The 27,691-nt window shown below is 37.9% G+C and overlaps 5 protein-coding genes across 5 annotated transcripts; all 5 read right to left on the bottom strand.

The window, feature by feature from the left end:
* Window positions 1-2,039, bottom strand: LOC122980926 (odorant receptor 131-2-like). The gene is made up of 2 exons (XM_044349384.1): window positions 1,104-2,039; window positions 1-976 (listed from the first exon to the last, which is right to left on the bottom strand). Exons 1-2 carry the CDS (start codon window positions 1,257-1,259, stop codon window positions 200-202), a joined length of 933 nt encoding a protein of 310 aa, XP_044205319.1. The 5' UTR covers window positions 1,260-2,039; the 3' UTR covers window positions 1-199.
* Window positions 2,040-4,393: 2,354 nt separating this feature from the next.
* Window positions 4,394-10,253, bottom strand: LOC122980925 (odorant receptor 131-2-like). Its single transcript, XM_044349383.1, has 2 exons — window positions 8,644-10,253; window positions 4,394-7,283 (listed from the first exon to the last, which is right to left on the bottom strand). Exons 1-2 carry the CDS (start codon window positions 8,797-8,799, stop codon window positions 6,474-6,476), a joined length of 966 nt encoding a protein of 321 aa, XP_044205318.1. The 5' UTR covers window positions 8,800-10,253; the 3' UTR covers window positions 4,394-6,473.
* A 37-nt stretch (window positions 10,254-10,290) lies between these two features.
* LOC122980931 (odorant receptor 131-2-like) lies at window positions 10,291-13,400 on the bottom strand. Its single transcript, XM_044349388.1, has 2 exons — window positions 12,349-13,400; window positions 10,291-12,159 (listed from the first exon to the last, which is right to left on the bottom strand). Exons 1-2 carry the CDS (start codon window positions 12,496-12,498, stop codon window positions 11,392-11,394), a joined length of 918 nt encoding a protein of 305 aa, XP_044205323.1. The 5' UTR covers window positions 12,499-13,400; the 3' UTR covers window positions 10,291-11,391.
* A 216-nt stretch (window positions 13,401-13,616) lies between these two features.
* LOC122980927 (odorant receptor 131-2-like) lies at window positions 13,617-20,811 on the bottom strand. Its single transcript, XM_044349385.1, has one exon. The coding sequence runs from the start codon at window positions 19,586-19,588 to the stop codon at window positions 18,830-18,832; it is 759 nt and encodes a 252-aa protein (XP_044205320.1). The 5' UTR covers window positions 19,589-20,811; the 3' UTR covers window positions 13,617-18,829.
* Window positions 20,812-24,496: 3,685 nt separating this feature from the next.
* On the bottom strand, window positions 24,497-27,691 carry LOC122980929 (odorant receptor 131-2-like). The gene is made up of 2 exons (XM_044349386.1): window positions 27,304-27,691; window positions 24,497-26,319 (listed from the first exon to the last, which is right to left on the bottom strand). Exons 1-2 carry the CDS (start codon window positions 27,508-27,510, stop codon window positions 25,552-25,554), a joined length of 975 nt encoding a protein of 324 aa, XP_044205321.1. The 5' UTR covers window positions 27,511-27,691; the 3' UTR covers window positions 24,497-25,551.

Here is a 27,691-nt window from a genome sequence, read left to right as displayed (position 1 = left end):
CTCAGTAGGAGAGCACAATCTAAATTTGTCAAACTCCAGGAATTTACAATGTTATATGCTTAATGTGTTCCAGTGTACTTTCTCACTGAAAAGTCATTACACTATTTTTCCTCAGTGGCATTCACGACCTTAAATGCTTTGTTTAAGATCTAGTTTATGTTATCTGGTCCTTCTCTGCAGTCCATGGTGTGATGCTTGCTCACACTGAACACAGCAGGTACTTTTTCAAGTGCTGTCTAAAAGTCTTGTCTCGTAGCCCGTACACAATCGGACTGATAAACCTGGGGAGGATCTGAATGATGATATAGCAAACAAAGAGTGCATGTACATAATGTTTAGGGAACCAGTACAATAGAACCTTTTTCAACACAGGGGCTACATAGGTTAGCATACACAAGAGTAGCTGAAAGCCATGCAGCAGGATTGTATTCCTGGCCTTCTTTGCATCTCCATCAGATGATTTAGCTTCTTTAGCTGCTTTAGCAGCAAAGAAAATCTTAAAGTAAGTGTAGAAGAGAGTGAGCCAAACACCAATTAGGTAAATTATGTAGGACACATCCCTCTTTTTCAAACTTATGGGGTGATGGAACAAGTTATCCCTCTCACAGAAAATTGTGGAATAGAATAACTGTAAAGGTTCTGTTGCAAGAATAATAAACACATCCGGCAGTGTTGAGACTGCGCTCATGGCCCAGATCCAACCAATCAGAATATTTGTCTTTTTGATTGTACAGAGCTCAGCATGTCGCAGTGGTAAACAAATAGCAATGTAACACTCCACTGCCATGACAGCTAAATTTAATGGGGTGTTGAGGGTGGTGAAAACAGCAAATGTAATAATGAGGCAACAGAAGGAAGCATTAATTTTGTAGAAGATATAACTGAAGACAAACAGGCTGATTGTTGTGGTAAGCTGGATTATATCGTTCAGCACCAGGTGGATGAATAAGATGTAACGAGGATTCACATAAAAGATCTGAAGGAGAGAGGAAAAGAATCAGTCAGTTAAAGGTTCTAATAATGTCTTCCATTCCATCCATTTCCTTCCACCAACAATAATAACTGATAATTATGATTGTAATAACAGAATAAAATATTCTGACCTGGTGTTTTCTGAAGGTGTGAATCAGGGTACCATTGATATAGTTGATGGTAAGGCCAAGAGCTAGAACAATCACATTTTTGACCACAGCTGAGCTTGAAGGGTCTCGATAACTCAGACCACTTGACACATTATAGCCATAAGACGAGGAATTCATGGGGTTGATTTGAGGATCCTGCAAGTCTCTGTTACAGAGGAATATTTAAAGATATAGGTTATGTAGTGGAACATTGCTTGATCACTCAATAAACACAAAAAGAGAGCATTGTCAGCTTCTGAAATAATGTAATCAAATAATACAATCAGAAGTATAATGCATCATATTTCTGGAGACAAAGACACAGATATATGCATAACTATGATTTATCTTACCACTGGCTCAGACAAAAGTACAACAGAATAAACTAACTGTTAAACACTCAACTGTCTCATTTTACACAGCTAAGAACTAAGCGTAGAATAGACACAACATGAAGGCATTTGGAACAGGCGTGGAACACAAACTAACACTAAACTGAACTTAAGAACGCTATTTGTAACATGTACAAGAAATACATCAAATGATAACCTACTATTCAATTTTCTCTCACAGATAGCACTGCAAATGTCTGTATTTTGTCTGTATTTTTCATGTATCTGTATTTTTCCTACAGTTGCAGAATACCTTATTTCACAATTATGCACAGAGAATAAAGTAAATTTACAACAAATCAATGTATCCTGACCTTTTATACATAACTATAACACTTGCATGGGTATTAAATGTTTTGCAAAGTTAATAACATGGTTTTTTAACACTTAACTAATGAGCGATATATCATTTATGTAAAAGTAAACAGAAAAAATCTGATTTGCTTCTTTAAATACAGTTTTCTTCTTATGAAGTTCAAAATAAGACCAACAAATGCTTGAGTGAATAGATATAAAACAAACTCTACCACACAATGTTGAGTGATAATTTAGAATTACAGCAAGTTTATACTTTTATCTCCAAATGAACAACTTTCCACTGCTTAAAACACCATCTAGTTGGTGAATTGCATAAGAGATATGATATGCTCAATTAAAGAGTTACAAAATTGATTATTGTCACAAAAAACACATATAGTTCAAAAGCATCACAATACTGTAAACCACGTAATAATAGAATATTACACTAATACAGTGTGATAGCATCAAATACATTCTCACCTCAGATAGTACACTTCAGTCTCTACTTAGTAAGTTTGATGGCTTTATATTAAGTAGGATGATGCAGTAGTCCTACAAAATGTCAGTAATGATGTGATTTGGATATTCAGCTGTGTAAGAATTAGGAGACATCATTTGTCCTTTGGTAATTAAAACAGTTTGTTGACAGTCAGTTAGTCGAAACAAATATGATGCAGAAAACTTCAATATTTGTACATTTCAATAGATTTTATATATAAATATATGTAAAATAGTTGTAGAATAACAAAATACACCTGCAAGGTTGTCATAGCTATGCATATCTTAAAAGAAACCCTTAAACAATTAGTTTTAGCACTGAGACAAACTGGAAATTTGCTCACTTATTCATGTGTACCCACTGTATTGACATTAAATCAACCTGATATCTTTATTCAAATCCTAAGATTTGAGTTTGAGTTTATTAGTATTCATGCTCACAGTTAGCAACTGAATAGAATCAGAATTTACATCAACGAAGAAAAGGAAATATATCTATACATGACTGTACATCATAAAAATATAAAACTATACATATATCTATATGCACACATGCACCCATGCATTTACATACATACGCATTTACAAATAGAACCATACACTTACATACAACCATGCATACATTTTTAAAATGCCTTTAAACAATAATATACAACACAAACAAACAAACAAACAAACAAACAACAAACCCCAAAGACTTCAGCTATCTATCTTTTGTTTCTTTCAGTTATATATTGTACAGTCTGACTGCTGTAGGCAGGGTTGCTGCTTTCAGCATGTTTGTTCTGTACTGGATGTATGTAAAATTTTTGCTGTTCCTTTAAGTTTGTTTGTATTTTCTGCTCTTGTCTGGGGGAGCAAGTCATGGTGTTGATATTGTGCATGTGTCATCTCTTTGACCACCTGAATGGCTGCCTGTTCCTTCCAGCTCTGAAGAGATGGTAGTTGTGGTAGTGGGGTGCAGCTTCTGGAGATAATCCTGAGGGCCCTTTTTTGTACCCTCTCTAGCAGTGCAGCCTGGATTTTATTGCACCCCACCAGAAGGACACTGCCATACTCTAGACATGGCCTGGCCACAGCAGTGTAGATGGTAACAATGTCCTTGCAGGGTAGGCCAAGTCTGGCTAGAACAGTCAGAAAGTGGAGCCATTTTTGAAGCTTTCCTCAGTTCCTGTTCCAGATGAGTGTTCCCGCTGAGGTCAGAGTTCAGGGGAAAGCCTAGGTACTTGGTGGTGATCACAACCGGAACTTCCTGTCTGAAACAGAGGAGCAGGTTGTGGTGGGTTTCTAAAGAAGCAGATTCTCAGTTCCACTGATTTTTCTCCTTTGAGCAGCGTGTTGTTTGATGCAGTCCGTTTATTAATCAGCTGGGCTTCCATTGCCATTTAAATGTCACTATGGATCTTGGTGAAGGGAATGGTCTTAGACAGTCCTATGTCATCAGCATACCCAATATCCAATGTGTTGTCAAAGACACTCTTTCGAGTGGACATGTGTAGGAGGAAGAGGTATGTAAGTGTAACCTGTGTAACTTGGAGCCAGGACCTTCCAAATAAGGAGTACGGGGTGTTGCCTTTCATGCTACCTCAGACCCAAACTAATGCTAGCTTACTGGGAACACTGAGTGCTGCACACTTGGGCTAACATTAGCTACTTTAGTTAAATTGCGCTAACAGTGCAGGCATCATAATGAAGTAACATTAAACTTAGTGAAATATTGCAACAATAGTCTGACTCAGTGAGCCCCGGAGCCGGGAAGACCAGCGGGTGAGCCAACTGTCAATCATAGCTGTCAATCAACACCCACACAGCAGACACCAAAGCTACTATAAATCTTCAAATCTTATTAATGGAGCAATAATTTCCAAAATGGCCTCCAACACACTTTTTAGAGGGCCTGAATTTAGCAGTTGAGACCACAATGATTCGTTGTAAAAATGATTGACTTAGTATTGCTAGAGAGAAGTTGAGACTTTTTGAATGTGAGTCAGTTGGAGCATCTAGCTGCTGTCGGTGGCAATTAAGGTACTTCCACACTGGCTTCAGCCTCAAGTTGTAGTTGCTGGTTGGTTTGGATGGCGTTGTGGCTGCTCCAAGAAAACTGATTAGTTTCGCAAGTGTGGTTCTTTGTGCTACTTTGCCCACCCCCGATTCGGCATGAATTACATATGGTCACAGCACACTTATGAGCATTGGATTTGAAATTATTTTCTAGGACATTTTATGCCTTTGTCAAATAGCAATCAATGGTAGTGGAGGCCGGATTCAAACTCGGGACCCAAGTCAATTTTCTGAGTGTCCAGATTCTGGGTGTGTAGATTTGTCCACTATATAGTGCCCTGAACAATTCCACGATGGCAAGAGCCTTCATCATTTCAAGATAAAAAAAGTCAAATTCTTTTCATCACTGTCCGCTGTAGAGTTGCACAACAATAATCAGCATCCTTACAACGCAACACGTTGCATTGTGGGATTGTTAGCAGAAAGTGGTGCACATGCCATGGGCACTACTTTTGCAGTTACAGTAAGGGATTTTTGAAGGTAAATATAGTGCATTATACATTAAATAGTGTGATTTGGGACATAGTCATGTACATGACTGTCTAACAATCTCACAATGCAATGTGCTGCATTTTTATAGATCACAGTTGTGTGTCCACAGCTGTCAGTGATGACACAAAATCACAGCAATTAAATATCAGTTGATGTGTAAACACTGACAGTAGTTAAAAATTCAGTTAAAGTGTAAGTGTAAGATTTCAGTAGCTGAAATGTCAGTTTAATAAAAATCAGTTGACATGTGATGGGTGAAAGCAGTTGAATTGTCAGTGAAAGTGTAAGTGATGAAAGCACTTAAAATTTCAGTTAAAGTGTATGAGACAGTGAGTGGCTCTCCCGTTCCTTTTGAATGAAAAAAAAAAAAAAGGGTAAGTCTTATCTTAAAATGCTAGATTTGTTAGAGAAAATGAGTTTGTGACCATTAGATGCATAGATTTACCATGAAAAGTGGAAAGAAGAGAAGAGTTTGAATTTTTTTTTCATTTAAGAATCAATATTCCTGTGTGGAGAACAAATCAATACAGAGGACACAGTTAATATTAAAGTGTTAATTTGTTTGCTGTGTTTTGTTCTGCACTCTTTTTTGTGCTTGGCAACACTAATAAGAAGGCCATACAATGGAAACCATGTGGTGCTGAAATGAGATAGAAAAAACTTACAAAATAAATGAAAAATAAACATTAATTTTAATGAATCAATACCATAGAGAGTGCAACAATCATAACTTTTTAATCCAACATTACTTAATCAGCTTTATCTTAAAGAGAATTACATTTTAGAAATTATGTCAGCATTATATCATGTTCCTACAACTGAAGAAAACAGAGGCCAGGAATTGGTGAAAAAGATGAAAACAAGACTCTTATGATTCTTCTGTTAATGTCCAGTTTTCATTATCCCAGACAAAAGAGTCTTTTTTAAAGAGCATTGAGGTGCTGGCTTTGACTGTTGCTCCAGATTGTCCTGAATTTTATTCTGTGTAAATTACAGTGTGTTAAGATCTAAGATCAGGACTCTTGCACAGGCCAAGGCGTTTACTACATCTATGATAAAGAGAATCCAAAAGAGAAGTAAATCGCTTTAATGTTGTTTATGTCATAAATAATTTTAAAGATAATATTCAAAAACAAAGGAGTTCAAGACATATAGGCCTGTGTCTCCACTACACCACTAAATCTGTATTTATCCCATAAATTAACCCTAATTGTTTAAAATTAGAAGGGCAATGAACCATCTGAAACAAATTTAAGGAACTACAGAATGCTTGAAAATATCTATGATGGGTTGCAGTCAGTCATGGTTTAGAATAACAATCATATTTTATTCTATTGCATTAAACATGACAGGTTGTCACTAACTGAACCATAACAACCTGCAACAGTTAGACAATAATCTGACATGTAGCGATCTATGATCATCTCATGAGGCTGGTGCCAGGTTAATCACACTTAATACCATTTTTTTTTATCTCAGTGCTCTGTATCCAAATCTAGAGCTTATAATCAGTGAACTGTCTCACTGTTTGCGTAATGTGACCTCATTTCAAAATAGGTTTAGATTCTTCAGATTCTTCTGGATAAAACAAAAGCCGAACAGTCATATATCAACGACATCTAGAGAGTGCCTTCAGTGTTGTCGTGGCATGGCTGTTTTCATTTATTGTACACAGCAGATACCTTTTGAAGTACTTTCTGAAAGTGTTGTCTCGTAACCCGTAGACAATAGGACTGACAAAGCGAGGAAGGATTTGGTTTATGATGAATATAACAAAGTTTATGGATGCTACCCCTCCTGGGAATAAGTATATTAGAAAGTCACGTAACATAGGTTGCACATAGGTTATCATGCACAACAGCACCTGAAAGCCATGAAGGAGGATAGTGTTTCTTGCCTTTTTAGCATCTGTATCAGCAGCTTTGGCCACAAACAAAATTCTGAAGTAAGTGTAGAACAGAGTTATCCAAACCACTACCAGAAAAAATATGTGGGATGCATCTCTCTTCCTTAAGCTGTAGATGCTCCGAAACACACCATCCCTCTTGCAGAACACTCTGGCATGTAAGAACTCCAGAGGTTCAGTGGCCAAGAGGATGAAGACATCTGGCAGAACAGAAAGTGAACTCATTGTCCAGACTATGCCAATTACAATATACGTTCTTTTGACTGTACATATGTAGTTGTAGCGGAGGGGAATGCAGACAGCAATGTAGCACTCTGCAGCCATAAATGCTAGATTCAGAGGGGTGTTTTGTGTGGTAAAGACAGCTGGCAAGATGAGGAGGCAACACAGTGAGACATAGATGGTATGGAAGGTGTAGGTGAAGACGAAGAGGGTGATGCTGGTTGTCAGCTGAATCATGTCGTTAAACACCAGGTGGATGAACAGGATGTAGCGAGGGTTCAACTTCAAGATCTGAATTGAACAGCACAGTAGGGGGATTAGATTGTATAACATTACACACATAAATAGTTCAAAAGTATGTTACTACACCTACTCCAATGTTTCTAACAGTCATGTCTAGTAGTCTTCATTTACTGTAGCATATGTTGTATCATCGTATTTATTTTGTACCACTTAACAGGAGACTATGATAGTAGTGCCATTAAGTGTAGTTGGTTTAGCAAAATTTTGTGTTTCTTACAGAACAGTTCTATTAGAGTAGTAATAATAATTGCAGTAGTGTAATTGCAGTGATTTGGAAAAAATACATGTTTACAGACATATATTGAGTAAGCAATTAAACACACTGGATATGAGCCTTTACCAGTAGTTTGTCATATTGGTGTTTTTGTCAGTCAGACTATGTATATCCGGACAGGCACTAAAAGAGGACACCAAATGATGAAAAAAGGATTACTGTACTCGAGTGATGTTATATACTATTATAGAATAATACAAGGTAGTGGTGGTTTAAATATAATTAGGGCCTCAAATAACAATTATTTTCATTACAACATTATTTTCATTTCATTATTGATTAACTGATTAGTCATTTTGTCTATAAAATTATAATAAATTATAATTTCCCAAAATCAACAGTCCAACCAACAGCTCAAAACCCAAAGACATTCAGTTTACTATCATGTATGACCTCGTAAACATGCAATTTACACATGTACAGCAGTTCACAGCAGAAATGAGAAAACATAAACCAGGATACAGTAACTATAAAATGTTGTCTTGATGCACAAATAATTTCAAAATTGTTATATTAACTTGAATTTCAACACAGTAAAATACACAATACCAACTAGAGCTGCAATGATTAGTTGACTAATTGATTAGTTTATTGACAGAAAATAAATTGTAACTATTATGATAATAGAATAATCGTTTTTATTCAAGGAAAAATGCCAAACATTTGCTGGTTTCAGCTTCTCAAATGTGAGGATTAAAAAGTTAAAGGTTAAAAGTTCTTATTTGTCATACATGATAGTAAAATGAATATCTTTGGACATTCAGACATTTGAGGATGTCACCTTGGCCTGTAAGAAATTGTAACAGGCATTTTTTCACAATTTTCTTGTATTTAATTGACAAAATGATTTATCAAGAAAATAACCAGCAATAATTAATTAATCAGTAATGAAATTAACTGTTATTTGCAGCCCTAAAACCAACTGTTTGATCTCCTTTCAGGTCTCTGAAAGGAGAGAAGGAAAGAAAAGGAAGGGAAAGGTGTTTCAAATTTCATAGACATTGTACATTATTACTCCCCTCTTTACATCCTAAACTAACTATATCTTTTGTATAAAAAAAATAGTTTACACACGTGATGTTTGTTGAATGTGTGGACCATGGTGGCATTGATGTAGTTGATGGTGATGCCGAGGACAACCACAATTACATTCTTGCCAACAGCTATAACAAAGTTGTCCCGGTAATTCACAGCCGGTGTCACATTTCTGTTCCCAGATGTCAAATTCATGTCAGCGTCCAATTAACTTGTTTCAAAAGCAAAAGGCACACATTATACAACAACAAAATATGGTGAATATCATTTAAAAACAGACATTTTCACATCTTTTCTATGACATTAGTAATCAGATGAAGCAAAAAATTCCATACTGACCTCAGATGATGGATTCTGATCTTGAGATGAATCTGCCATAGGATTTTGCAGGTTCTTTGAATAGGTGATCACACTTTTAACCTGAGTCACACTGTGTGTGTGTGTGACGTAGTAGGTGTATGGAATAAATTAGGGTCATATGTTAGGTGGCTCTGAAGTGCAAATCACAACGGCAAATATGAAATCACAACAACAAATCAGAAAACACAACGGCAAATAGGGAATGACAACAACTCACAAAACACAAAGAAAAATAACAAATTGCAAATCAAATTAATAAACGAGAAAACATGACAACAAGTCCTAAATAACAACGGCAAAACAGAAACCACAAAGCAGAGAACACAACAATGTTAACTTCTACTGGAAAAGGTAGGTACCTGCTATTGACAAGGATCGTTGCTGACTGGATGTGCTGTGCATCTTTTTATTTATTTATGTTTTCACACATTCAGATATGGTGATACACAGCTACAGTACATATGACCCTAATTTTATTCCTTATGGGTGTGTATTTAGTTTAGTATGTTTAGTACATGTAGTACAACATTGGATGGTTCTACAGCTTAATATACTCAAAGAATTTTTTTTAATTTGAAGGAAAAAAATTAAATATTCCTACTTTCTTTGGAAAATGATTAAATATTTTGAAACACCCTGAAACAGTTCATCACCATATTGTTACTTACACCTTTCTCTTTTCCCTCATCTCCTGGCCTAAAGGCCTTTACACACTGGACGTGATTTTTTTGTGCGATTAATTCGCACATCAATATATTTTTTCGAACTGTTGTTTGTGTCATGAGTACTTTTACACAGAATGCGAATATTATGAGGCGAAAAAGCGATGTGATTTTTTTCGGACCCAGGTCGATTTTTTAGGTCGATGATGTCAACATCCTCCAGTGATGATGATCTTGTCCTTCTCCTCACTCGACAAAAGAAGAGGAGAGCGTTATATCCACTCAATCCACAACGGCTCTGACCTGCGTTAAGCGTCTCCGTCCACAGAAGCAGCCACTGGACAAACTGCCCTCACCAGGCTGACTGACAGCAGAATGAGCTGTCGCAAATTCCTTCGCAAATTCATTTTTCTGTGTTTCTGTCGCAAATTCATATCGCTGCCAGTGTGAATAGTTTTGATGGGAACTGTTCGCAGGTGATTATTTCGCAATTTTGTGTTGTTTATTTGCATCACTGTGTATGTGTAAAGGCCTTAAAGGGATTTTGAAAATCCTGAAATGGAACAATGCCACACTTTTTTTTTGTTATATTATTTTTTGGGGGTATTTTTTTGCCTTTTTTATTAGATAGTAGGCAGTATAGAGGCAGACAGGAAACAAGGGGAGAGATATATAGGTATGACATGCAACAAAAGCCTGTAACTGGAATCAAACCAGGGATGCAGTTATGTGTCATGGGCAGTAACCATTTGGCTACCAGGTGTGACACTGAGACAGCCAGTTATCTCTTATAATTCTTAAGAGTTTCACATATGAGTGAAGCAGCATATCAATCAGAGTAAAAAAAAATATTAAGATATTTTACATATATTACGAACAGATAAAAGCAGCAAAGCCTCACACTTGACAGTAGTTAAAAAACTACACTTCTTCCATATTTTGACCAGATTTGAAGTTCATATATTTTACATCTTGTATAGTGAATATTGTTGAACAATGAATAATATTTTATACACCAGAAAAATGCCATAATGCACAGCACTGTAGGGGAGGTTAAGAGGCCAGCAGCTAATTTTAATTGAAAATACTTGAAAAGCTTAATTTACAAACCACAAAACAACAAAAACAAAACAACAACAACAACAACAACAACAAAACAAACAAACAAACAGAAAAACTAAACTTAAAAATATAAACCTCAATATACAAGCACCACTTTATGGCATTTCAAGTTCTGTAAATATTAAACAAGAAAATACCAATTTCATACATTAATTATCAGTTATGGCTGTGCCACAAGCAGACACAAAAGAATCAGTTTATTCAACTCACTCATGAATACCAAAGATACTTTAAAGGTAATTTTAATCAAATGAAAGTTTAGTTCCAACACAGCACAAGAATGTTTGTAACATCAGTTGAAATAAAGTTATAGAAATATACCAGGCAAGGTGACTCTATAATGTTAATGTATAATGCAATGTGTTGAGCTGATTCTGTTACTCATCAGTGCAGCAGCAAACCTTCATTTCATAAGTGAGATCTTCATGCACTATCTTGTAGAGACTGAATAACTTGACTTGCAGCCTCTAAATGTACACGTACATGTATGTTTATGTTCATAACAGCTGTGTGTCTGGCTGAACTTGTTGTAGCCAAATGAGCGCAGTAACTTGTGCGGACTGAAGAGTGTGTTTGGGAAAGCCTGTAGATGACTTTATTTTTCCTTTTTGGAATGACTAATTTATAGTTTATGAATGGTTGCTTATGGTATGCTGAGTTTACACAACAGATACCTTTTCAGGTACTTCCTGAACATATTGTCTCGTATGCCATAGATGATTGGACTAATGGATCTCGGCAGGACCTGCACAATAATATAGTAAGCGAAGAGGGAGTCTGCATAATTCTTAGGGAACCATTGCTGCACAACAGTTAATAACTGGGGGGCTACATATGTTGTCATACACAGCAGCAGCTGAAACCCATGGAGGAGGATAGTGTTCCTGGCTTTCTTTGCATCTTTGCTAGCTGTCTTTGCAGTGAACAGGATCTTGAAGTAAGTGTAAAAGATGGTGATCCAGACTATAACTAAAAACACTGAATATGTGATGTCCCTCTTCTTAACAATGAGAGGATGTGGGAAGGCAGTTTGTCTGAGGCAGAAGACTCGGGAATGAAAGAAGTCCAGCGGCTCTGTGGCTAAGGTGATGAAGAGATCAGGAAGAACAGACAACATGCTTGTTGTCCAGATTAAACCAATCAGCATTAATGTTCTCTTGACGGTACAGATTTGTATGTGGTGAAGGGGGAGGCAGATTGCGATGTAGCACTCCACCGCCATGCAGGCCAGGTTCAGAGGAGTGTTTTCAGTGGTGAAAAGAGCAAGCAGGATGAAGACGCAACAGACGGAGACATTTATTTTGTAGAGGGTGTAGCTGATGACAAACAGGATGACGGTCAGCATCAATTGGATCATGTCGTTGATCACCAGGTGAATAAAAAGGATATACCGGGGATTCAAGTAGAATATCTGGAGGTTGGAACCAGAGTATGCAAATGAGCAAGAACTTGGCGAATGTTGGGTCTCTATAAATTAAATAGTTCAATCTAGACCTGATTGGCGCTGAAATAGAATTGACCTGACTTGACTTGAAAAGTTACCAGACATCTTCTGTAAATTGATTATTAGTGGTACTGTGTCATTTAAGTATTATCAGACCTGGTGTTTGCAGAAGGTGTGAATGAGGCTGGCATTGACGTAGTTGATGGAGATCCCGAGAACCACAACAATCACATTTTTGGTCACAGCTTTAGTGAAGGAGTCTCGATACTGTAAAACCACTGTCACATTGGCAGCTGACACGTTCATCTCTTGATAGCTGAAGTTAACTCTCACAAAAAAGAAAACATGATGTCACTCAGATATCAGTAAATACAGTATCTAAAATAAGTACAGAATACAACTAATTTACCTTATTGGCCCAAATACAAGATTATAGAACAATCTTACAACTTTGCTTTTTAAGACGAGAGACAGTTTGAACAAAACACAGTAGACAAATAAACTTAATATGACAACTTTTAAATGATTTAAGTAAAATCACCTTTTAAAATTATTTTTAAAAAATACAGTAGTATAATTTACTGCTATTTCTAATTCCATTTACTATCTAAAAGAGAATCAGTATTTAACAGCTGATTATAGGGGTGCACGATTCAGGAAATCTCACGATTCGATTCACAATCGATTTGCGATTCAAAACGATTTGCGATTCAAGATTAGCTCTCAATTCAATACATTCAATCATTCAGATTTGATTCTAGATTGATGTTTTGAGTTACTCTTTCCATTTGACTGCAGAAGACACTTTTATATGTCTCAAATAAAAAAGATCACACTGAATCAAATGTAAACATTTGCTACTCAATGTCAACCTGAGTAAGATTTATGTTCCTTTAGTCCACTTAGTCAAAAGGAAACCAAAGCGGCCCTGAGACAAAGGGTCAAATGAATACTTAATACAAAAATAAAAATGATTGCAAAGATAAACTGCTAAGTGTAAAACCTCAAATAACTTAAATTCCTCCTTCAATTCACAAAATCACACAAACAATAGCTGCCTGCTACATTTAGCTGCAAAGTGCATACAAGAAAATTGATCACTATTAGCGAGTGATTATTATAGGCTAAACAATTTTGGATGCCTGCAGGGGCTGCAGCAAGAAAGTTGAACCAGAATCAACTTTTAGAGAAACGCAACGCTGTACAACCCTGCCATATGACAAAAACATTACTAGGAAGAGGAGAGGACATTTCTCTTCATTTGATAACGTTAAAAGTGAAGTTAGGCTTTGCTGAGGGCTTCCTGACTCATTTCAAAAAGATGAGAGAGAGAAGCAGTGGTCAAGCGAGCTAGAGAGTGTATGAGGAGAGGGAGTGCTGGTAACGTTAGTGAGGAAGCTGGTGAATCTTCACTTCCTTCTTGCCACTGGATTTGGGTCCGGGGCGGCGTCATTGTGCCATCTATGGGATTTAGCGAGCTTATTCATGTCAGGAAAAAATGGAAAACAACGTCATGGCAAAACTGAAAAATGTGAATCGACAGAGATAGAATCGCGATTCTTATGTGAATCGATTTTTTTGTGCACCCCTAGCTGATAAGTGTATTATCTAATATCATCAACCCTCTTCAAGATGGAGCTTTTCAAAATTTAATTCCATTTTTCTAGAGCTACAACGACTTGTCGATTAATTGATTAGTCGATCATCAAACAATTAATCTGTAACTATTTTGATAATCGATTATTGTTTCAGTCATTTTTTCAAGCAAAAATGCCAAAAATTTGGTGGTTCCAGCTTCTCAAACGTGGCTGTTTTTCATAGTCACATATATGACAATGAATTGAATATCTTTAACATTTGACATTTTTTCACTACTTTTTAACATTTCATTGAATAAATAATTAATTGACTAATTGAGAATTTAACAAATCATAACTCAAAACATGATAAATCCATTGGATATCATGTTAAAGAGAAAACATTTACATCCTGTAAATACTGTTTCTTTAATGACTTTATTAAGTCAGAGAGAAGGGGACATTATTACATGATCTTGTATTTGGATCATTAAGGTACATACTGTACATGCAAACTTTACACAACACAGGTATGTGAATCATTATATTTCCATGAAGGTGTCTCTTGACTTTATATTCTGTACCTTTACACAACAATACAACCCGTGTGTTGTGTTTCAGATTATGCATCTGGCATTTGGGGATTTTGTGAACATCTGAACTGTAACACCATACATTTTACACTTACACCAAGACTTTTGAACAGGAGCTACTTAGAAAGCTCTTTAACTGGGGTATGTTTCATGGACGCTCTTGGATTAGAGTGGTGAAGTATTTATTTTAAATATAAAAAACAGATTACAAAGTAATATACATGAGGCTCAGAGCGAATTGTTCCATGCGTATAAAGAGAGGTGGTCTGTTGGTTCATTTAATTTAAGAACATATTGTCTGATGAAACACAACTACTATATAGAGCATTATGTCCATTTCATGTTTTATTGTTCATTATATGATTACTTAAGGACTACACCTTTCAGTAAAATTTAGTGCTGCAACTAATGATTAATCTGTTGATTATTTTCTTGATTAATAGATGACTTGTTTGATCTATAAAATGTCAGAAAATGGTGAAAAGTGTCAATCACTTCATCATTAGGAAGCTTTTTTGTGGAAGATTTTATGTCTGACAAATGTTTCACCATTACAATAGTATTTTATTATTAACATAAAATTATTCACATAACTAACTAACTCACTATTATGAGGAGCAGCATAGGCCTATAGAGTCTAAGACATACACTATTTAAAATAGATCATGAAAATTTTCACAGTAAAAAAAAAAATCTACATTATTCATATACAGTGTAATGAAGGAAAATGTCTTTTAGCTACCCTTTCTTAAAATTTATATCTGCCTCTTACTACTTACACCCGCTTGGGTGAGGTGTAAATCTGAGAGTGTATCTTAACTCTTCAAACTAAGAAACATTTGAACTTACATATAGCTGGTGCAACAGCATACTAATGAATAATAATAATTTAGTATTTAACATCTATCAGTTTAATGCTTTGAATAATGATAAATGTGAATGAATTTCAATCAACCAAATCATCAGAAGAAACTTGACACTACTGAAGATTTCAGAACCTGTGTTGTGAGTTAAAATTTGTGTAGATTAATTCTGCTGAGAGCCACTCAGTGATAACAACACAAGAGAAAGAAGAACTCACCTAAGGCAGAAGAAAAGAGCATCAACCTAAAATATAAAAATCTATATTTTACTCACTGGAATTGAAATTAAAACATTTATAGCCATGCAATGAAAGTGTCGTGATGGAAAAAACAGCATAACCACAACATGTCAATTATTGGAAAGAAGATAATCATTCAGTCAGTTGAACCGTTTGTCACAGTAATTTTATCAGCCAAGGTTTTTTTTTTAACTGCATCTCACTCATCTCACTTTAAAAAATTTTTATATTTCAGTTGTAAAGAATTTCTTATTGTCTTGTCCAACAGAATTAAATTGGTGTTTTAGAAATATGACTGTGGGAAAACTTATCACATTAAACAGTGATAGAAATTAAAAAACATCACCAACAGGCTTGTGATGTCTTTGCAGTTTATGCACAGCAAACAGACCTATATGACTATCAGATAATATACATTATCAGTGAAAAGCAATGATAGAGGAACATGGATTAACTGATGAAAATATTTCATTATCACTTCTAATACTTCACGTAACATTTTTCATATTTAAGAGTACAGTAAGTGGAACTTACCTCAGTTAATGCAGTTAGACCAGCACGTCAACATAATGGCTCCAGAAAATGACTTTATATGTGGTGTGTTTATTAGACATCTCAGGATTCAGGGGTGTGTGTTTGCATGTTAGGTCTTATGTAGGTATGCTTGTGTGCATGCAAGTATGTTTGTGAGTGTGTGTGTGTATCGTCATATTTTGCAGTTGCAATTATGCATCATCATCACTTTTCTTGTGATACCATCCACCTCACACCCAACGAATGGCATAACAAACTCACTATAGCTGCTATGAAAATGGCTGTTTGGAAGATGTCAGCAGTGCAGACAAACTCAAAATTGATCAAAGTAAACAATTCAATTTTGACCTTCAAAATCAAAAGCAGGATAGACGATTCTCCCAGTATTTTTTTTCTCTTCACCCCTGCCTACTTGCGCATGTCCGGAGGGAAAAAACACAAAAACATTCAAAGACAACATAGCTTAGCTTACCGTTAGCCTGCAGCTGCATTACTTTTTGAGACACCATGGCCACAGCTGGAGTCTGAGATGATGGAGAAATGACAGAACTGGAAAATCTAATTTGCCTGCACAAACTTAAATGTGCAAACTAGCTAAACTAAACTTGACACTATGAGGCTAAATGTACAAGCGCAGCTTTATGACATTTTGAGTTCCAGAAATAACAAATAACAAAAATTCATAATAAGTTATGTAATCAGTTATGGCTGTTCCACTGCTGGCCCACACAAAACAAGTTTATACGATACATTCATTAATACCAAAGGTACTTTAAAAAGTAATTCTGATGATCTGAAAGTGACATTCAAACACAGGAAATTATTTTTGTAACCTCAGCTGAACTGAAAAAAATAAGACAGGTTAGTCAACTTGAATGTTTCTCTGAATGTGTTTCATATGAGTGCAGCAGCAAAACTCAAGTTGTCACACTTCGTTTCACAAGTAAGATCTTTATGAATAAAACAATGTTAATTAGGATACATTATATTAAGATATTTCAGTTACTGTCATTGGACAGAAACTACAGACTGCTTCTTTGCTGTAATTTCCATAAACTAAACAAAGACCAATTTTAGTTTTTCTGTTTTGATCAAACTTGTAGTTACTATATTTTATGTCTTGTACAACAATATTTCATGAACACTGAATAACTTGACATACAGCTTCAATCTGCATGTGCCATGCACATATACATTTATGAGTTTGGATTTATATGACCAAAAGGCCCTCTGTTGAGGAGGCAGCATTGGATGACTTGGGGGAAGCCTCAGTCATATCCCTGGCAGAGGTCTCTGAGGTAGTCAAAAAGCTCCTCAATGACAAGGCACCAGGTGGGGATGAGATTCGCCCTGAGTTGTTGAAGGCTCTGGGCATTGTTGGACTGTCATGGCTGGCATGCCTCTTTAGTGTCGCATGGAGATCAGGGACAGTGCCCGTTGACTGGCAGATTGGGGTGGTTTTCAAAAAAGGGGACTGGAGGGTGTGCTCCAACTATCGGGGGATCACACTACTACCAGGGAAAGCTTACATCAGGGTGTTGGAGAGGAGGCTCCAGCCAATTGTGAAACCTCAGAATCAGGAGGAACAATGCTGATTCCGTCCTGGCTGTGGAACAGTGGACCAGCTCATCGCCCTTGCAAGGATACTTGAGGGGTCTTGGGAGTTTGTTCATCCAGTCTACATGTGCTTTGTGGACTTGGAGAAGGCTTACGACCATGTCCCTCGGGGCACCTTGTGGGTGGTGCTGTGGGAGTATGGGGTATGAGGGCTATTGCTGCTAGCCATTTGATCCTTATATAACCGCAGTGAGAGCTATGTCTGCATTCTTGGCAGTAAGTAAGACTCATTTTCAGTGGGTGTTGGACTCCACCAGGGTTGTCCCTTGTCACCAATTCTGTTTTTGATTTTCATGGACACAATCTCGAGGCACAGCAGGGGTAAGTTGAGTGTCCTGTTTGGGGATCTCAGGATTGCATCTCTGCTTTTTGCAGATGATGTGGTTCTGTTGGCTTTAACACACTGTGACCAGTCGGGATGAGAGTCAGGACCTCCAAATGCTGCTCCCTCTGGATTGGGAGTGAGTTGCTGCCCCAAGTGAAGGAGTTCATGTATCTCAGGGTGTTGTTCACAAGTGAGGGTAAGATGGAGCATGAGGTCAACAGGCGGATTGGTGTAGCAGGCTTTGTACCAGACCACTGTGGTGAAGAAAGAGCTGAGCCAGAAGGCAAAGCTCCCAATTTACCAGTCGGTCTACATCCCAACCCTTACCTTTGGTCACAAGCTTTGGGTAGTGCCTGAAAGAATGAGATCACAGACATAAGTGGCCGAAATGAGTTTCCTTTGAAGGGTGTCTGCCTTAGAGATAGGGTGAGAAGCTTGGAGTAGAGCCACTGCTCCTTCACATCAAAAGGCGCCAGCTGAGGTGGTTTGGGCACCTGGTTGGGATGGCTCCTGGACTCCTTCCTCTGGAGGTGTTCCAGGAATGTCTGACTGGTAGAGACCCCAGGGAAGAACCAGAACATGCTGGAGGAATTACATATCTCTTCTGGCCTGGGCATACTGTGGGATCTCTCAGGAGGAAGGATGTCTGGGTTTCTTTGTTCAGTCTGATGCCACTGCAACCCGGTCCCAGATAAGCGGATGGGTGGCTGGATTTACAAAAATGTATAACAGCTGTGTGTCTGGCTGAACTTTAGACTCTCACACTCAAGAGTGTGATGGGAAGAAGTGCACAGGCTAAGTTGTATGGACTGAGGAGTGTGCTAAGGGAATCTTGTAGATGACTAAAGGTTTACTTTGAGAGACTCAGTTATACTCTATGAATGGTTGCTTATGGTTTGCTGACTTTACACAATAGATGCCTTTTCAGGTACTTCCTGAAAGTATTGTCTCGTATGCCATATATGATTGGACTAATGGATCGTGGCAGGATCTGTACTATAATGTAGATAGCAAAGAGGGAGTCTGCATAATTCTTAGGGAACCATCGCTGCAGAGCATCTTTCAACAGAGCTGTTGCATATGAAGACATACACAGCAGCAGCTGAAACCCATGGAGGAGGATAGTGTCCCTGGCTTTCTTTGCATCTGTGTTAGCTGTCTTTGCAGTGAACAGGATCTTAAAGTAAGTGTAAAAGATGGTGATCCAGACTATAACTAGAAATGTTATATATGTGATATCCCTCTTCTTAACAAGGAGAGGATGTGGGAAGGCATTTTTTCTGAGGCAGAAGACTCGGGAATGAAAGAAGTCCAGCGGCTCTGTGGCTAAGGTGATGAAGAGATCAGGAATACCAGAGATGATGCTTGTCGTCCAGATTAAACCAATCAGCATTAACGTTCTCTTGACGGTACAGATTTGTGTGTGGCGAAGAGGAAGACAGATGGCGATATAGCACTCCACTGCCATGCAGGCCAGGTTTAGAGGAGTGTTTTCAGTGGTGAAAATAAGAAACAGGACGTAGATGCAGCAGACGGAGACATTTATTTTGTAGAGGGTGTAGCTGACGATGAACAGGATGACGGTCAGGGTCACTACAATCATGTCGTTGACCACCAGGTGAATAAAAAGGATATACCGGGGATTCATGTAGAAGATCTAGATGTTGGGAAAGAAAAGTAAAGGCAAAGGGAGAAAAGCTTTGAAAACATTTGCAAATTCTGGGAGTCTGAGGATAGAGTTTTGAGCTTGAAAAAGGGATTTCATATGCTCAAGAGTTAAATGAGAGACCTCTCAGTATCTGCTAGTTGTCATTTTCATTCATCAGCTACCCCCCTTAGCTATCTGCTGAATATCTTACTTTCATTTCAATGAGATTTTCATGTAAATACTTATTAAAGGTGCAGCAAACTTTTTTCCTTCAGCTAAGCTCCTAGCCTGGTACCAGGCCTCTGAGTCACTGCCCACACCTCTGATTTATGCAGTGGCTCATACAGATCTGGTGTTGTGCTTATTGATGGCTGTTTTTGCTGGATCGATAAACAGCCAACCAATCAGAACTTTGTAGGTGGGATTAAGAATGGAGACCTCATCTTCCTGCTACCTGTTACTGACCTCACTGGCCACAATAATGTCACAGGCATTGATGAGATTGATGCAGCTGTATGGTTACTTGACTTGCAGAATTCTAAAATTCTTAAAATGTTTTCAATTGTTATGAAAAGTGTCAAGTTGACTTCTCTTAACAATCAAGTCCCCAGCTTCTTTCCCATGTAAAATGACATCTGCAGGATGGGTGCGTCACTTGCTACCGATTGGCTAGAACAAAACAAAAAAATCTACTCTCCAGCTCCCCAACAAGAAGTCATGATGTCATGCTTTATGAAAAAGGTGAAAGTTCATTCATTCATTTATGTTCACATTAGGATTTTAGAACGAACTAAACCCAAACAAAACCCCAAAGTCTAAACTCAAAGCTAACCCAAACTCCTGATTTAGGAACCTCCCTTTGTAAGCCAGTGGGTGACATAAAAGAGAACAATTTCACAATCATCTGATAATTTCTTTGGTAAAATCATTATTAGTGGTTACATGTCATTGATGTAAATTCATTTTTAGTGTTTACACGTCATTAAAGGAATACCTGACCTCGTGTTTGCGAAAGGTGTGAATGAGGCTGGCATTGATGTAGTTGATGGAGATCCCGAGAACCACAACAATTACATTCTTGGTCACAGCTTTAGTGAAGGAGTCTCGATACTGTAAAACAACTGACACATTGGCAGCTGACACGTTCATCTCTTGAAAGCTAAAGTTTAAAAAAAGAAAGAAAAAATGGATATTATTCAGTGTCATGTAAATATTTACAGCAAATACAGTATACTCCAAGAAATAACCTTATCGGCCTGAATATTTATTTATTTCAGAATTTAATTAGAGGATGAACCCCTTGAGATGCACCATCTTGTTTTTGAAGGGGTCCTCAGGCACAAAACATAAAAATGACAACATTTAAACAAAACAAACTACATTAACAATAATAACGATAATAAATTAAATAATACAATAGCACAAAAACAATCAACACAGTAAAATCAACATGGACATACACATAAGGGCTCTCCCACCATCCCAAACCCCACCTGCTACATCTGTTACACGAGTCATCTGTACAAAGAATGAACAAGAAATAAAATAAATGAATAGATCAAATAATATTATGTCAAAGTACAGAGTCTACTTATAAACTAAGATAAGGGTACATACAATCAAAAACAAGAAGGAGTAAATTTAAGGTAAACAAGCAAAGAAGTCTTGAGGTCATGGAAAGAAGTAATCGATCAGAGTGAGTTAGGCAAATTACTCCAATCTGATGGTGCTTTAAACTTAATATGCTAATAATATAGCTTTATATAAGTTAACAGTGATATTAAGAGGACCCCCCTCTTACACACCCATTCATGGATAATTTTCCAAACATCAGAAACACTTTGACCAAAAGAAGGTAGACATTTTCTGGCACTTTTTAGATATATTGTCAAATTTAAAGTAAAGTGCAATTCACTCACAATGGTGCATGAGAGAGAGAATGAGAGGACAATCTCACAATCAATATGTATTGTAATAAATGATCACAAATTATAAATATCACATTGAGCAGGTTAAGCAACTTTAAAAATAATAGCTATGTTACATATGAACACTAATGAAACAGAAACATATTTGAATAGTTAGGGCCAGCCGTTAAGTAAATCAGAAACATAATAACATTTTAGATTTTGCTATTTAAACTGATTGGTAATTTTGCATGAGTGCTTCATAATCTAATATCAGAAGCTTAGAGAATCGGCTTACATAGAGGTTGATCCCCTCCTAGTTTGTCTAAAGGTGACTTAAATGTTTTAGGGATAATCCTGCATAAAGCCACTCAGTAACAACAACAGGATAAAGAAGTACTCATCTCAACCAGAAGATGAGAGCATCAACTTCAAAAGTAAAACTCAATATATTACTCTTGTTATTGAACTGAATGCATAAGATGAAGTCTGCATCCTTCCCAGACCTTTATAAAACTGTCAAGATAAGGCAAAGAATTGCAAAATGACCTATACAGTAGCTCTTTAAAAACCACCCGTTTTTATCAGTCACTTTTGTTGGATTAACCTGTGTCACATCTTTCAAATCATTCATGTTTCAGTTTGAAGCAAATTTCTTATTTCATGACAGATTTACTCCAGTGACAAAATATAAGTGGAATCAGAACACAATTCAAAGCTATTGTGTACTGTCCAGCAGGCGGTACTTACCTTCGTTTAGATCAGCAGGACACCAACAATATGGCTCCAGGAAATATCTGACTTTATATTTGGCATATTCATGTCAGTAGTATATATGTGTGTGTGTGTGTGTGTGTGTGTGTGTGTGTGTGTGTGTTTGTGTTTGTGTTTGTGTGTGTGTGTGTGTGTGTGTGTGGGTGTGAGTGTGTGTCCAAACATAGGGGACAAAGTTTTATAATTGAGTTGTAAGGGGCAACATGAAAACTTGAATTCATTAATTCAGAAATACCAATTTCACCAACAATTTAAGTAATATGTCAACACACAACAAGAACATTTACAAATGGAGTACTTTCATATCTCTGTGATAAAGTGTGTTTTTTATCGAGGATACTTTGGGAGCTGACTTGTGTGAACTTTGGGTGGTGAAGTATCCCAGAATGAAATTCACACCAACCAGCGGCGATGGCGTGGATTTTGAACCAAGCTAAAAGCTGTTGTAATTTTTGTCCTAGGGTTGCTATTATGTCACTTTATTAAATTTTGACATTTATTCAGGCAAGAATATAACAATTTAGATTTCCAAAATGTGGTATGTTGATCCAGATAATTTGAAAATTTACTGTGACATTTTCAGAGATAACCGGCTGGTCAATATCTGTTGTCATCCTAGTGAGAACAGTCTGATCTCTGCCGACCTTTGGTAAATTTAACGTTGGGTCTGATGCCTCAGTTTTGATATATGATATGATTTCTTTTGGAAGATACATTTTGGTCTCAATGATAACATTTTTTAATTGTAGCTGCCACATTAGTTTGATTGAGGGTAAAGTTAATCACTGCCTCTATGGTCTTATATGTACATATATCACCACATTTCAATACAAATCCAAAATAAATTTATAAATAAATAAACATAGAGTCTGTGTGGTCTATATGACATTTCATTTTATTTTTCTAATATCGCAGTTTGGATCTTTAATAAACATCATAGATTAGGTAACATGATTTGACTACATCTCACTGTCAATTTGATTATCCTTTCCTCAGAAAAAGTGTTTTAGTGGACCTTTGAGTTGAAATGATTATATTACAGTACAGTAAGGTACAGTTGTATTTAAGTGTAATCTCCAGAGCCAAGCTGACTGACGGGTGACGGCAAGAATGCTGCTGTTTCAATTGCAAATGATCTCACTGCGTCCTCCCATTCTGTTGAACTTGTCAGTTGACTTTGCCAAATGTGACTCTCATGCAGCTGTGTGCATTTACGCATGAGGCACAGCAGCGTTACGTTGTTGATTATTTAAATCTCCGACAGGATCGGTCAGGATCCAATGTTAATTAATGTTCTGTGTTCTCCTACACATGCAATAGGTCAGCTGTTACACACAGTCCAGGTTCATACTGTTTGGAATAAAGCAGCCGTCCTCCTGATAAATCCTGAGCTCATAATGTCGAGCAGCACAGAGGAAACTATTCAGCAATGTTCAGCTTCTGAAATGTGTTTTTAGACAGACAAGCGAGAAACAAGTTATTTCCTGTTTCTTTTTTATTTCTATTCTGACTGTCGATTTGATGAGGAAAACAGGTTTGGGGAAAGGAGAAAACAGGAAATAACGGGAGGTGGATTACATTCTTTTAATTCACATGAAAGACGGAAAACAAAATAATGCATTTCTTTATCATGTTATCAAAAGAGTTAAACACAGCTTTGGACCAGGAGGCAGCAATGCCCTTCCCGTGCCTAGTCTGCTGGAAAATAGAGAACATCAGTTGAGTAGGTGGTCCTTCAATGTGGCCCAGGACACACTGCATTTACACTGCTAAATGAATGTGGCCACATGCAGCCCAGACCACCTCTGAATGTGGTCTTAGCGATTGGATCTCAATGCATCCTCAATGCATCTGTGGTGCGTTCACAACTGTACTTAGAGCTGTCCACTTGTGATTGAATCACCTGAGACGGATGTTAATGCCAGGTGAATGCCAAAATCGAAACAAGGTCGGAGTTGGGGCGTCAAGTCAGTTCAACGCACCTCATAACGCTTTTAGTGTCAAACCTTAGATTCAGGAGGAACAATGTGGATTCTGTCCAGGCTGTGGAACAGTGGACCAATTCATCACCCTTGCAAGGATAGTTTAGGGGTCTTTGGAGTTTGCATATCCAGTCTACTTGTGCTTTGTGGACTTGGAGAAGGCTTATGACCGTTTCCCTCGGGGCACCTTGTGGGTGGTGCTATGGGAGTATGGGGTATCCTTATATAACTGCAGTGAGAGCTATGTCTGCATTCTCTGCAGTAAGTAAGACTCATTTTCAGTGGGTTTTGTACTCCGCCAGTGTTGTCCCTTGTCACCAATTCTGTTTGTGATTTTCATGGACACAATCTTGAGGCACAGCAGGGGCAAGTTGAGTGTCCTGTTTGGGGACCTCAGGATTGCATCTCTGCTTTTTGCAGATGATGTGATTCTGTTGGCCTTAACACACCATGACCTCCAACAGGCACTGGGATGGTTTGCAGCCAAATGTGAAGTGGTCGGGATGAGAGTCAGCACCTCCAAATGCTGCTCCCTCTGGGTTGGGAGTGAGTTGGCCCCAAGTGAAGGAGTTCATTTATCTCAGGGTCTTGTTCACAAGTGAGGGTAAGATGGAGTGCGAGGTTGACAGGCGGATTGGTGCAACATCAGCAGTAATGGAGGCATTATACCGGACCATTGTGGTGAAGAAAGAGCTGAGCCAGAAGGCAAAGCTCTCAATTTAACAGTCGGTTTACGTCCCAACCCTTACCTTTGGTCACAAGCTTTGGGTAGTGACTGAAAGAATGAGATCACAGACATAAGTGGCCAAAATGAGTTTCCTTTGGAGGGTGTCTGCCTTAGAGATGGGGTGAGAAGCTTGGAGTAGAGCCACTGCTCCTTCACATCAAAAGGAGCCAGCTGAGGTGGTTTGGGCACCTGGTTGGAATGGCTCCTGGACTCCTTCCTCTGGAGGTGTTCCAGGAATGTCTGACTGGTAGAGACCCCAGGGAAGAACCCTGGAGGAATTACATATCTCTTCTGGCCTGGGCATACTGTGGGATCCCCCAGGAGGAAGGATGTCTGGGTTTCTTTGTTCAGTCTGATGCCACTGGAACCCGGTCCCAGAGCGGATGGATGGATGGATTTACAAAAATGTATAACAGCTGTGTGTCTGGCTGAACTTTAGACTCTCACACTCAAGAGTGTGATGGAAAGAAGTGCACAGGCTAAGTTGTATGGACTGAGGAGTGTGCTAAGGAAATCTTGTAGATAACTAAAGGTTTACCTTGAGAGACTCATTTATACTCTATGAATGGTTGCTTATGGTTTGCTGACTTTACACAATAGATGCCTTCTCAGGTACTTCCTGAAAGTATTGTCTCGTATGCCATATATGATTGGACTAATGGATCGTGGCAGGATCTGTACTATAATGTAGATAGCAAAGAGGGAGTCTGCATAATTCTTAGGGAACCATCGCTGCAGAGCATCTTTCAATAGAGGTGTTGCATATGAAGACATACACAGCAGGAGCTGAAACCCATGGAGGAGGATAGTGTCCCTGGCTTTCTTTGCATCTTTGTTTGCTGTTTTTGCAGTGAACAGGATCTTGAAGTAAGTGTAAAAGATGGTGATCCAGACTAAAACTAGAAACATTAAATATGTGATATCCCTCTTCTTAACAAGGAGAGGATGTGGGAAGGCAGTTTCTCTGAGGCAGAAGACTTGGGAATGAAAGAAGTCCAGCGGCTCTGTGGCTAAGGTGATGAAGAGATCAGGAATACCAGAGATGATGCTTGTCGTCCAGATTAAACCAATCAGCATTAACGTTCTCTTGACGGTACAGATTTGTGTGTGGCGAAGAGGAAGACAGATGGCGATATAGCACTCCACTGCCATGCAGGCCAGGTTCAGAGGAGTGTTTTCAGTGGTGAAAATAACAAACAGGACGGAGATGCAGCAGATGGAGACATTTATTTTGTAGAGGGTGTAGCTGATGATGAACAGGAAGACAGTCAAGGTCACTACAATCATGTCGTTGACCACCAGGTGAATAAAAAGGATATACCGGGGATTCATGTAGAAGATCTAGATGGTGGGAAGGAAAAGTAAAGGCAAAGGGAGAAAAGCTTTGAAAACATTTGCAATTCTGGGAGTCTGAGGATTTTGAGCTTGAAAAAGGGATTTCATATGCTCAAGAGTTAAATGAGGGACCTCTCAGTATCTGCTAGTTGTCATTTTCACTCGTCAGCTACCCTCCTTAGCTATCTGCTTAATATCTTACTTTCATTTCAATGAGATTTTCATGTAAATACTTATTAATGGTGCAGCAAACTTTTTTCCTTCAGCTAAGCTCCTAGCCTGGTACCAGGCCTCTGAGTCACCACCCACATCTCTGATTTATGCAGTGGCTCATACAGATCTGGTGTTGTGCTTATTGATGGCTGTTTTTGCTGGATTGATAAACAGTCAACCAATCAGAACTTTGTAGGTGGGATTAAGAATGGAGACCTTGTCTTCCTGCTACCTGTTACTGACCTCACTGGCCACAAAAGTGTCACAAGCATGGATGAGATTGATGCAGCTGTATGGTTACTCGACTTGCAGAATTCTAAAATTCTTAAAATGTTTTCAATTGTTATGAAAAGTGTCAAGTTGACTTCTCCTAACAATCTCTTCCCCCTGCTTCTTTCCCATGGAAAATGACATCTGCAGGATGGGTGCGTCACTTGCTCCCGATCGGCTAGACTAAACAAAAAAATCTACTCCCCAGCTCCCCAACGAGAAGTCATGATGTCATGCTTAATAAAAAAGGTGAAAGTTCATTCATTCATTTATGTTCACATTAGGATTTTAGAACGAACTAAACCCAAACAAAACCCCAAAGTCTAAACTCAAAGCTAACCCAAACTCCCGATTTAAGAACCTCCCTTTGTAAGCCAGTGGGTGACATAAAAGAGAACAATTCCACAATCATCTGATAATTTCTTTGGTAGAATCATTATTAGTGGTTACATGTCATCAATGTAAATTCATTTTTAGTGTTTACACGTCACTAAAGGAATACCTGACCTCGTGTTTGTGAAAGGTGTGAATGAGGCTGGCATTGATGCAGTTGATGGAGATCCCGAGAACCACAACAATTACATTCTTGGTCACAGCTTTAGTGAAGGAGTCTCGATACTGTAAAACAACTGACACATTGGCAGCTGACACGTTCATCTCTTGAAAGCTAAAGTTTAAAAAAAGAAAGAAAAAATGGATATTATTCAGTGTCATGTAAATATTTACAGCAAATACAGTATATACTCCAAGAAATAACCTTATCGGCCTGAATATTTATTTATTTCAGAATTTAATTAGAGGATGAACCCCTTGAGATGCACCATCTTGTTTTTGAAGGGGTCCTCAGGCACAAAACATAAAAATGACAACATTTAAACAAAACAAACTACATTAA

This window comes from Thunnus albacares, chromosome 4 (assembly GCF_914725855.1).
Source record: "Thunnus albacares chromosome 4, fThuAlb1.1, whole genome shotgun sequence".
NCBI lineage: Eukaryota > Metazoa > Chordata > Actinopteri > Scombriformes > Scombridae > Thunnus > Thunnus albacares.
Note: the sequence above shows the minus strand (reverse complement) of the source record. Positions and strands in the feature narration are given on the sequence as shown.

Excerpts from the sequence above, each read along its gene's own strand:
- LOC122980929 (XM_044349386.1), bottom strand. The coding sequence starts at position 27,510 with ATGACACTGAATAATATCCATTTTTTCTTTCTTTTTTTAAACTTTAGC. Across the intron at positions 26,320-27,303 it reads ACACCTTTCACAAACACGAG|ATCTTCTACATGAATCCCCG; the intron begins GTCAGGTATTCC and ends CCCACCATCTAG.
- LOC122980931 (XM_044349388.1), bottom strand. The coding sequence starts at position 12,498 with ATGAACGTGTCAGCTGCCAATGTGACAGTGGTTTTACAGTATCGAGAC. Across the intron at positions 12,160-12,348 it reads ACACCTTCTGCAAACACCAG|ATATTCTACTTGAATCCCCG; the intron begins GTCTGATAATAC and ends TCCAACCTCCAG.
- LOC122980927 (XM_044349385.1), bottom strand. The coding sequence starts at position 19,588 with ATGAATCCCCGGTATATCCTTTTTATTCACCTGGTGGTCAACGACATG.
- LOC122980926 (XM_044349384.1), bottom strand. The coding sequence starts at position 1,259 with ATGAATTCCTCGTCTTATGGCTATAATGTGTCAAGTGGTCTGAGTTAT. Across the intron at positions 977-1,103 it reads ACACCTTCAGAAAACACCAG|ATCTTTTATGTGAATCCTCG; the intron begins GTCAGAATATTT and ends TCTCTCCTTCAG.
- LOC122980925 (XM_044349383.1), bottom strand. The coding sequence starts at position 8,799 with ATGAATTTGACATCTGGGAACAGAAATGTGACACCGGCTGTGAATTAC. Across the intron at positions 7,284-8,643 it reads ACACATTCAACAAACATCAC|ATCTTGAAGTTGAACCCTCG; the intron begins GTGTGTAAACTA and ends TGTTCAATTCAG.